Source organism: Sinocyclocheilus anshuiensis, unplaced genomic scaffold (assembly GCF_001515605.1).
Source record: "Sinocyclocheilus anshuiensis isolate Anshui unplaced genomic scaffold, SAMN03320099.WGS_v1.1 scaffold1054, whole genome shotgun sequence".
Lineage (NCBI taxonomy): Eukaryota > Metazoa > Chordata > Actinopteri > Cypriniformes > Cyprinidae > Sinocyclocheilus > Sinocyclocheilus anshuiensis.
Window position 1 is genome coordinate 209,207 of NW_015536544.1, and position 11,983 is coordinate 221,189.

The window sequence follows — 11,983 nt, forward strand, 5'->3', positions numbered from 1 at the left end:
CAGGCACAATTTATCTTACTTCCTTAACACTGATGGTTCTCAGGTTTGGCTGTGTCAGACACACACACTTCCTATGGGTGACTTTGCCAAGTAAGATGTGTTCCCTTTGATACCTGACCTGAAGATGTTCCTTCTCCCCACCATGCACTGCAGCCATCATGTTCTATCTTTGCAACCTTCCTGCAGATGGATTGATGTCTGTCTGTGCTATACATGGACATGTGCCTATGAGGAGAGCTCATTGAAAACACATGTAAAGTGCTTTTAACCCACTAGCATTCCAAAAATTGCATTTTACACATCTTCTCTATTAAATTTTTTTGAACCAGTGCAAGAACAGTGTTTATGCTGTATAAAAGACACTCAAGAACATATTACAACAAGACTCACTGACTAATTCAGAAATACTGTACATGATACATCTAAGCCTTCAGCAGCAAATGTTTTAAGACAGCATGTGCTGTGTCCACAAAGAATATTTTACAAAAACATTACAAAAAAAAACATTCATATTTGATCCATTATCTTTTGACACAATCATCACGATTATCACCACACAACAATGGAAACGTTTCCTATTGTGACTCTATCACCGAGCTAACCGACTAAATCTCTCAAAATTGCATCATTCCTCTGTTCCATCTTGACTTTTAGGGCTTGGAAACCCGAACCTTCATCCGTTCTCGAGCCTGCTAGTCCAGCTCTTTGCAGGGGCTCATGTGATATGTTATACCAGCAGAGCATTTCTGGCTGCCGCAGATACACAGCTAGTTAAAGCAGAGCGCACTTAAAGATGCTGTGCTTTTTGGAGCGCTTCTCTGAAATCGTCACAGGACCGCCGCTATCTGCTTGACCACCATCATTCTAGTCAACAGAAAAATAGAAATATTTAAATTTTGCTTTGTTAAAACATGTTAAAAATAAATTACGATAATTATATTAGGGTTGCCAAAAAATTTATATAATTTAAAAAAAGTAATCCTGCGACTTTTTGTACTTAATTGCTGAACCGATATCAAAATAAATGCAATTATAAAATAATGTTTTACCTGCAGTAGTGACTGTTTTTGAAAATGTGATTCATTGTAACAATGATCCATGTTTAAAATAATTGTAAGCAATTTTTAAAAAATTATTGATGTACAACTAATGGTAAATTATATCAAATATTGCACTTTTTGTAACTGCTCAACCAATATCAAACTAAATGCAGTTTTAAAATTGTTATAAAATATGGAGTTATAAAATACCATTTTAAAACGTGATTTATTGTAACAATGATACATTTTTTTTTTTTTTTTTTTTTTTTTTTTTATTTTAATACAAATAATGATAAATGATATCTAGTAAAATACACAAGGTTTTTTTCTCTTTTTTTTGCCAGTTTTACAAAAAACTTAAAAAAAACACTCACAATCTTTCTGTTAAGTCGAGCCATAATGTCTCTGGCAAGTGTGAAAAAGGCCTCTTCGACATTTATGCTGGTTTTTGCACTTGTTTCCAAAAACTTGATCCCATAATCAATTGCCAACTGGACCAAAAGGCAAAAATGACAACAGTTATTAATAAAAAACTACCAGAATTTTTTTTTTAATAAAAATACAAAATATATCATTTAAAATTATATCCAATCTCACTCAAAATACTGTATATCTGATTCAAAATAACATACCTATAATAACCAGGTAGTGTTACAAGAATGACATTTTAAAATAAAATGCATTTTCTTTATTCTTCATGTTAATAGATTCATTTTATATTATTAACTTTAAATAATGTATGGAAAACTGTAAGCTTGTTAGACGTAAGAGGCCTCACTTTCTCTCCTCTCTCTTTGGACACCTGTCTCCTGTCGTTCATGTCACATTTGTTTCCGAGGATCATCTTCTCTACGTCAGATGATGCATGCTGAAATGAGTAATTGAGAAGTTCAGCAGTTCTTCAAGTTACAGTTAAAAGAAATTAAATTCTCTAACAAATGTATCAAATAAACAATAAATTATATTTGATAGAAATTTATAGAGTGGCTAGCAAACCTATTATACAATGACCCCCTAATATGATCGGACAGCAGTGTATTGACCAACCTGGACCAAATCTGTTTTATACTCTAAATGATAATACTTTATCAATTCAGCATACGTGACCAAGCACAGTATTCAAATCTATATGTGAACATATTTCTCCACAATGTTACCTCCTCAATGTTGCGTATCCAGTTTTTAATGTTCTCAAATGACTTTTCGCTGGTGATGTCATATACCAACATAATGCCCTGAAAACAAAGCAAGCAGTAATTTGAAACATCCATCTTCAGTGATCAACACTTCCACACAGACATGAGAAGTAGCCAATAGTGTTTTACCATAGCACCTCTGTAGTATGCCGTGGTGATCGTCCTAAATCGTTCCTGCCCTGCTGTGTCCCTGTAAAACAATCAGAGAGTCACACACAAATACTATATGCACCCTCACCTTGTTCCTTCCTTCCTTTGTCACCCGGCTCAGCTTTAACACTTCACATTCGTTAACAGTGAATCCCACCCTGCTCTTTGCCAGCCTTTAATATAAACATCCTGAGAGGTACGGATGTACAGCCTGTCCATGACACTACTGTCTGCACGTCTCATCCTTCATTAGCAGTGTTGGGGGTAACGCATTACAAGTAACGCGAGTTACGTAATCAGATTACTTTTTTCAAGTAACTAGTAAAGTAACGCATTACTTTTTAATTTACAAGGGAATATCTTAGTTACTTTTTCAAATAAGTAATGCAAGTTACTTTTTTTTCCCCAATTTATTGATTGACAGCTCTCCTGTCCCCATGTTGAGAGAAATCAGAAGATGTTACTGTAGTTCTAAAATAAATATGAATATCCATTAATTCTTCTCACTCACAAAAACACAGCTTTTAAAAGTAACTTTCCCCAACACTGATCATTAGTCACCTAACTGGACAGGGTGCGTGAGCATTATGACTGTTAACAGGAAGACCAGGCACAGTGTGTGACGTTATTTCCGTCTTATTAATCAATCTTATATGTAGGCTATACGCCTATCAGTTAAAGTATGCCAAGGCTTTGGCTAGTGGCTAATTTTCGAAATTTGACTAAAAGGCTAGTGATATGATAAGATAGCAGGTTAATGGGCTTGCGATATGCTATGTTAACAGGTTACTGGTATGCTAAGCTAGCAGGTAAATTGACGAGTAGTACACAAAGCTTGTCTGCTAACTGTTTAACTTGCAAGCTAACTGGTAAAAAGAATGAGAAATGTCAATTTATAGAAATTATTTTACCATTTATAATTATATAAGGTTATATATTTGACATATCACTTAAAAGATTTTGAAAATCTTTTTGTTCACAAGATCTAACTGATATATAGGCCTAAGCATTTTAGGAGGCCATAAACCTCCTTAAAGTGCCTTGAAAACTTTCTGAAGTCAAATTATGGGGTTATTTTCATTTTTTGGATGAACTATCCCTTAAATATACATTTAAACTATAATGTATTCTCATTTAATTGCAAATGCAATCAAGTACCTGAAAACATTACATTCACTTAAGTATATTCTTTTAAAGAATATTATTTCTTCTAAAGTGTATTATTTATACGAGGGTATTCTCATTCTAGAGAGCATTTTATTGGACAACGATATCTATATTTGCATGCAAGATTAATTAAATGTGTGTTTATGCTAGAGGTTTCTTCTCTTAAACTTTTAAAAGTAGCCTACAATAGCTTAATAGCTTAATAGCTAACTGTTTATAGCAACAAAACTCTGATTAAGAACAAAAGCTTTGTGTTCACTATATTCAGAAAGTCTGTTTAAGATGTGAATAACACACCAACAGTTTGCACAGCTTTAAATATGCCTGAAGATGAAGTGTAAATGATGATATAATGGGACGTATATGAAACGGGACTTAGCGCTGCATATCCATGACAAACAAACGGCTCACCATATCTGCAGCTTGATTTTCTTCCCATTCAGCTCAATAGTTCTGATTTTGAAATCAATTCCTGGCAACAGAGAAAAAGAGAAACATCGTCAGATCTTCAACGACTGGCACCACATGGAATCAATGGTACAATCAATGTTGCACTGCAGTGGTGATGATGATATAATGAGTTATTTCCAGTTCCTGGGGTTAAGCTGCTCCTCTTGCCATTTTTTTGCCTTGCTGGTTAGTGGACAATTGCTTTTTTTTGTAATTTTTATTCCAGCTAGCCTCACACAAATGCTGTGTGCCAAGCAACAATAAACTCAAAATTTTTAGGTTGTATTTCTGACTTTCATGGCCTAATGGTTAGAGAGTCAGACTGAGGTGAAACCCACCGAACCCCCAACTGCTCCTCGGGCACCGCAGCAAAAAAAATGACTGCCCACTGCTCCGTGTGTGTGTGTGTGTGTGTGTGTGTGTGTGTGTGTGTGTGTGTGTGTGTGTGAGTTCACTGTGCACTTGGGTGAAATGCAGAGCACAAATTCCAAGTATGGGACATACTTGTCCACACGTCACTTTTACTTTCAAACCTATTGATGGTGTGGAGAGATGATAATATTTCTAATCAAGAACTGAATCAAGATGGAGGCCTTCTAAGCTTATTTATGAGACAAAAAGTGGCATTCAGTGGAAATTTAGAGAAATTAATAATAAAATATGTCTTACACTTTATACAACTAGTCAAATGAGTTGCTCCGTGGTGTGGTTTTCCAGTGGAAAAATGTCTAATGCTACAACAATATAGTGGTTTAAGATCTGGACTGGTAAACAAGAGGTTTATACCAAAAAATAAAAGTTCTTGCCTTAAGCACAAACCTCACTAAATTTTGATAGACTCCATCAATAAGACTTCTATCTTGTCATTTTGTCAAACAAATAAAGTTCCCACACTTTCACTTTAGTGGATGCGAGTTTTGATTGAGCAAAAACCAATCACATTTTCTTCAGAAAACATACAAATTGAGTTGTTTATTGGCGCTTCAGTCAATGAAACATTGTTATTACTTTTACATTCAGTAATTCAGTAGATTCTTTTAGCTACAGTGAAGAACATAAGCAATTTATCAAGCAAAATTTCACATATTAGTTGTATATAACCATCCACAACACTTATCGTGATGGTAAGTTTTGATTGAGTGAACACTATCCACATTTTCTTCAGAAAATGTCGTTTCTGTCAATGATACAAATGTTTAATACATTTACATTCAGTAATTGAGGTTTTTAGCTACAGCAACAATGAGGAACATAATTTATCAAGCAGTTTAGTTAAGCAATATCACAACCCTGAGAGAAACACACACGGCCACAGGAAGCAGAGGTGGGACGCTCAGAGAAGTGTGGGGAAATGCAGAGTGGCCACAACCGGGGTCATGGACGTCCTGGCACAAGAAAACAGATGCCAGTCAAATGCTCAGCTGCATTGGCGGAAGAATGCTGAGACGTGCTGAGCGAATATCACGAGAGCATGATGGGGATTCAAACAGTACTGCCCTCTGTTCATGGTCAAGTCTATTATGACCCCGCACAAAGAAACTGTACTTTCCCCAGCACTCTGTCCTGGTGTTGTCACCAAAATGTTGTTTATGCAGAATGACCGTGATGATTTCTAACATCCCAACATCATATTTTTTTCAGCAAAATTGCTGCTTTTTAACAGAGAATGGTACAGAAAAATGGGCTTTAAATACAACTAAAGTCTGAAAGAAAGTCAAGGCTCAGAGACCCCATTGCAAGACAGCATCGCAAACAAAGGCAGAGGGGGCAGTGACGTTTTAATCAGATGGAAAAACCGACAAAGGAAATGACTAAACTCTCTGTGCAAGCAGACGAAAGACAACTGTGCAACGTTCACACACACAACAAAATAATTTTCTTATGCAGTATTTTGTCTAAAAATCTTTAAAGCAAGATAAATGTACTTGAGATTTTAAATTGTATAAGATATTTAAGATATTAAAAAAATCAAATTTGGCTTTTTTGTTTTATGTAAAAATAGATGTCATATAAATCATATATATTATAAAAATAGAGCTTCTTTATCAGCATCTATGGTTCCATGAAGAACCTTTCCATTCCACAGAAGGTTCTTTATACTGAAAAAGGTTCTTTCAAATATCAAAATGTTCTTCACACTAAGAATTTTTTTTTTTTAAGAACTATTCACTGATGAGCCCAGAATGGTTCTTCTGTGGCATCACTGTGAAAACCCCTGTTTGGAACATTACTTTTTAAAGTGTATGTATTTAAAAATGTCTTTTTAACGGTTTTTTTTTTTTTTGTTATTTGTTCATGCTGACAAAAAAATCAATTAAAAAAAAAAAGGGTACCAAGCTTCTTCACTCTGCATACTTATCAATACTAGTTGATAGAAAGTTTTCTGCATCATGAAGATGCACATTCCTTCTTTCTCATCGAATGTATTGAGTGGCTTGAGTCCATCAGCGTGAACACAAAATGCCTATATAACTCAATACACTGTTTATGTTTCCCTTGTGTAGACTCCTGTATGAACTTTAAGGCCAATAGTCATCAGGGTTTGACAGGTTAAAAGTAGATACAGAACTGGTCAGCAAAATATAACTCTCACACCTTCACAGAGCCGACAGCATTGTTTCCAAAATATCTATACATGTGAAACCGTATATACAGACAGATATAGATGTAATCTGTCTATATATGTTAAATTATAATATCTATAGATAGATAGATAGATAGATAGATAGGTATTTGTTTAAATATGTCTACATAAGCAAGCTGAGCCTATGTACTCATAGGCCTGTGCATTTCTAAGCAAATCCAGATGTTTTAATGTAACACATAATCACATGATTTATACAATAAAAAAAAAAATTAAAAAACAGGTGCTTTTTAAACCCACTTTACCAATGCAAATGCAACTAGAAACTTAATTATTACAGCTTTACTGTATCTGACCACTATTGTCCTGCACATAACGGGACACCGTCCAATACCTTCTACCCAGATCACCGGTGAACTGACCGATTGTGGAGATGAAGGTGGTGTTAAACGCGTCCTCGCTGAATCTGAACAGCAGACATGTCTTTCCCACTCCACTGTCCCCTATTAGCAAGAGTTTGAAAAGGTAATCGTAAGTCTTCGCCATTTGCCAAGCCGGTATATCCTTTATGAATGACAGTGCCCAGTTTCCCTTGTTCGTGGAATTGACACAAAAATCATCGGGGCTCGAGCGAGGGCGGAGCCTCATGGTGTGACGTCAGCGCCATGTCTCCCGCGTGATTGGTCAATGTAGTTTCTAGCAGGACAGTGATACGGAACTCCCCTAGATACATTACGCGTGGTTGTTATCAAGAAAGTACTGCATGCAAGGTTTTAAAAGTGTAGACTATTAAAACATCTTTAAAGATTTTATACTGATATTGATCAGATATTTAACACTTTAATACTAACTGTATTAAATTGTGCTATATAAACAAATAAACTAAGAGTAAAGACTTTTTGGAAAGTCTTTGGACATTGTTTTTTTTTTATTTTATTTTTTTATTACAAGGTTTTTATTTATTTGATTTTCTCATACCCTTTATTGATTGATTGATTGAGTGATTGATTGATTGCATTTTTGTGATATATTTATGTGTTGGCATGCAAGACCTTTAGATTAATGATTGATACCATTGATACCATTATTGATACCAAATTATGATATAGCAATTTCAATTTCCAAACACAGTTTGGAAAACAAATTTTCACTTAAAAATCAATAATAATAAATACAACTGAATTTCATTCTCATTCATTTACAACAAAAAAAAACTGTATCCAAATTTATCATTTTGCTTATCTATTTGATAAAATTACATTCTTGCATTTACTGTCCACAGAACTGAAAATAATTGTATAGTGGTGCTGCCATTCAACAACCACAAGATCTGCCAGGTGAGTGCAGGTTTACTCAAAGTTTGCATTTAGGTCAAATAAGAATAAACAATAACAGAAATGTTTAAAATTAATAAGCAAATTTATCCCGTAGGTACGGTGACCGAGAAGTGCAAAACAAATCACAATTCTGAAAACAAAATAACAAATTACAAACGCAAATGCAAGTCTAAAAAACAAAATAACAATTCAGAAAACACAACAACAATTCAAGTTTAAATGTATTGTATGAATTGGCCTTACTATGGAATAAAAAAAATACGGGGTGTCTATTTACATTTAATTAAAAGTGACTGTAAAACATCAGCTCCAGTGGCGTAGATGGATAAGTCTGAGTCGTTGGCTTTTTGACACGATCGACCCGGGTTCGATCCCGCCTTTTGCCGAACTTTTTTTTCCTCCCTTTTCAAATCTCGTATTAGCAATGGATTCTATTTACACTAAGTGAAAATAGCAGTATTTTTAGCAATATGCTATTTACACTAAGTGCAAATACCTATTTACACTATGTTAAAATAGCAGGATTTCTACTATCAAGTATACTACTTGTTGCAAATAGTGGCAATTATCTGCACTTCAGTATTGTAGTACATTATAAAACAGTATGCAATAATAACGTATTGAGTGTAAATTATAATTTTAATTATTAAATGGATGCCACCTTATTGGTACAATAAAGCCCTCCCTAACCCTACCCAATATTTTATTTTCAACTTTTTGATTATTTTCTTAATTTTTATTGAAAATAAATGCCTTTACGATGTGATACGAGATTTGAAAAGGGAGAGAAAAAAAGTTCGGCAAAAGACGGGATCGAACCCCGGGCCGATCGCGTCAAAAAGCCAACAACGACTCTGCTGTTCTTCGGCTGGTTCTTCCCTGTATACGTTGATTGACAGATGTCTCGTCCAGTCAGAGGTGAGTAATCCCAAACCAGGGACGGGAGCTGCTAATAAAACAGTAGGTGCCGCATCTCTTTAGCTCCAGCTCTGAGAATTACCATTAAGGTTGCCAGTACGGGAATTATTAATCCAGAGGGTTTACTTGTTTTGTTTTGTTTTGTTTTGTTTTGTTTTATTACAATTTGTAATTATACAGCATATATATATATATATATATATAGATAGATAGATAGATAGATAGATATAGATATATATAGACAACCTATATACATATTGTGTAAAGCTGCAATCAATGTTCTTTGTTAAAATATGAGGTGACCGACAGCAACATTTCACCAACTCGCCATCACTTACCGTTGTCGAGCTGATGTAATATTCAGGAAATCCCTGTAATGTTGTCAGGTTTTATAAGATCTCATGTATAAAGGCGTGTTTTACAGTTTTTCTCAATTGCTTTGGCTCAATTCTCGAATGAAACTTTTTTTTCCCGAAACAATAAGTTCAGATCCCTGAACAATTAGCTTCTTGTTCACATCAGATTGGAATTTCTTATTGAGTTTCGAAAAATGTGCCAAAGCAATTGAGAAAAACTGTATTGTGGAGCATGCCTGGGCATGTTTCATCCGATTTATTATGAAGCTGCGCGTGGCAACCCTGCAGTCATCGAGAGATTCGAGGAAAGCAGCAGACCCACGAATGCGAATATCAGCGGCTCCCGACAATGCCTGTAAGTGCGTTTGCTCAACTAGACAGCGATTCTCGCATTTGACAGTTGTTCATGTCAAACTTGTTGGATGTTTTAACCGTGCGATATACATGGGAAAGTTTGTGATTTCACGTGGTGCTGCGCAGGGTTCGGATAGGGCCTAATGTTTCACTTACACGAGTAATATTTAAACTTGTGCATTGCACCGAGTAAAATGATATGTTGGATAAGATTGATGTTTTATCTGTGTTTTTAAAAGTAAGGTATTATAGTTTTCAGACTGACAAATTGATGAGAGTGATCAATATGGCTGTTGAGCAATGTTTTTGTGTGCAAAGAAGCATGTTGTCAATCGGTAATGTTATTGCTGTAGTGTTTTTGTTACATAAATATAATCTAATGTTGCCTAGATGGTATATTTTGTTATTAAGAGTGTAAAATGACTGTCATATTGTGGGAGGAAGTATATAGTAACATTTATAGGGGGTGGGTGCGTGTGAGAGAGAACAATTAAATTTTATGTAATTTTTAAAAATATTTTATTTAGTTATTTATATATAATATTTACATAACACATTTAAAATTAAATATTTACATAATTGCTCTCTCTCTCTCTCTCTCTATATATATATATATAAAATACATTTTAAATATTTTATGTGTGTAATTTTAAGTAAATAATTAAATTCTAGTGTTTGTGTAATTATATGTAAATATTTTCATGATTTATTTAATATACAAAAAAAATCAATATTTTAACTAGGGCTATCACTATTTTGGTAATTGGGTAATCAGATAATTATAATTAAAAAAATTGTGTGGTAATAAAAATAGACCTAAGTGAACAGTAGCCTTTAAAATTACTTAAAATACATATATAATAGCAATGAGGCAATAATAATTAGTTCAAATAAACTATCAAAAGCAAGTAATCATATGGTTTTATTGAACAAAACTGGTAAAATACATAATGTGTTATAAACAATAGAACATTACACATTATAACAAATGCCTGCAGAGGCGCCAACGCCCTGACGATTGTTTTTACACTTTACAGTGTGATCATCTAATCCTTGTTTAATATTGACTAAACAACATTTAATTCAAATGTGCACTTAATCTTTAATATTTGGCCATTTCTTTATGATGGAAATGCTACAGCCACTTTAATTTCTTGAGTATGTGGACATCAAAACGGTAACTCGACATGGGCAAAATCCAATCGATTATTTTTTCAAATCGAGTACTCAAATTTAATCGAGGAATCGTGGCAGCCCTAATTTTAACTATATTTTCAACAGCTGGCCAAAGATCTGCTGAACCCATCCTTTGATTTTGAGAGAAGACAGCATAAGAAGAAAGGCTTGTGCAGAGTCCCAACTCGTACTTCATGGATGTAAAATGCCCAGGTTTGAGATCTTTAGAAGAAAGCTTTGTTTGCCTTATGTGTAATATATCGCTTGTAGGAAGTGTAATCTTTTCTTCTTATCTCCATGCAGGTTGTTATAAGATCACGACTGTGTTCAGTCATGCGCAGACGGTTGTGCTGTGTGTTGGGTGTTCAACAGTGCTCTGCCAGCCCACAGGAGGAAAAGCAAGGCTGACTGAGGGTGTGTATTTGCTGAATGATTGTAAAACATATCCAGGCTGTCTGGGTTGTGCTTTTGAATCAGAAGTAACTACAAATCACAATATTTGATCCAGTATCTCAAGCTACGCATTTTCATTTTTCAAATAGGTTGTTCTTTCAGAAGAAAGCAGCACTGAGAAGGATGAAAAAGGAGTGATGCTTTGAATACAAAGAATTGTGCAACTTCTTAATGCCTTACTTTTTCATTGATTACAATGAATGAACTTTAAATGTGATTATGAATGGTGCATGGCAGGTTCTTTCTACCATGCTATCAGTTCAGTGCTTCTGAATAGTTTCTTCTGCATGATACAGTTGCATCCTGCAATTTAATCCAAACAAACATATTCAAAACAGTCAGTGCAACATTTTCAGTTTCATTTCTCTTCTCGTGCAATATTATTCAGCACCTTGACGTCATGTTATGTAATTTTTAACATCTATCTTTTATTGTTGAAACCTTTTACATGCATCTACACTACCGTTCAAGTTTGGGGAGGGTACGATTTTCAGTCTTTTTTTTTTTTAAATCACTTATGCTCACCAAGGCTGTGTATATTTGATGAAAAATATAGTAATATTGTGAAATATTATGATTATTTAAAATAACTTTTTTTTTCTATTTTATTTTGTTTTATAATGTAATTTATTCCTATGATGTAGAGCTGAATTTTCAGCACCATTACTCCAGTCTTCAGTGTCACACGATCGTTCTAATGTTAATTTGAGTTTCTTATTATTATAAATATCGAAAACAGTTGTGCTGCTTAATATTGTTGTGGAAACCTTTTTTTCAGGATTCTTTAATGAATAGAAAATTC

General features: G+C 34.3%; 2 protein-coding genes across 2 annotated transcripts; one reads left to right on the forward strand and one right to left on the reverse strand.

The window, feature by feature from the left end:
* Window positions 1-497: 497 nt before the first annotated feature.
* Window positions 498-7,160, reverse strand: LOC107698579 (ras-related protein Rab-8B). The gene is made up of 7 exons (XM_016499630.1): window positions 7,010-7,160; window positions 3,965-4,025; window positions 2,366-2,426; window positions 2,198-2,275; window positions 1,819-1,908; window positions 1,415-1,531; window positions 498-864 (listed from the first exon to the last, which is right to left on the reverse strand). The coding sequence occupies exons 1-7, from the start codon at window positions 7,131-7,133 to the stop codon at window positions 772-774; spliced, it is 624 nt and encodes a 207-aa protein (XP_016355116.1). The 5' UTR covers window positions 7,134-7,160; the 3' UTR covers window positions 498-771.
* Window positions 7,161-9,547: 2,387 nt separating this feature from the next.
* LOC107698488 (40S ribosomal protein S27-like) lies at window positions 9,548-11,671 on the forward strand. Its single transcript, XM_016499508.1, is given in 5 exon segments — window positions 9,548-9,553; window positions 10,834-10,888; window positions 10,891-10,941; window positions 11,032-11,142; window positions 11,271-11,671. Coding segments are annotated over 5 exon segments (252 nt in total). The 3' UTR covers window positions 11,300-11,671.
* The last annotated feature ends 312 nt before the right edge of the window (window positions 11,672-11,983 follow it).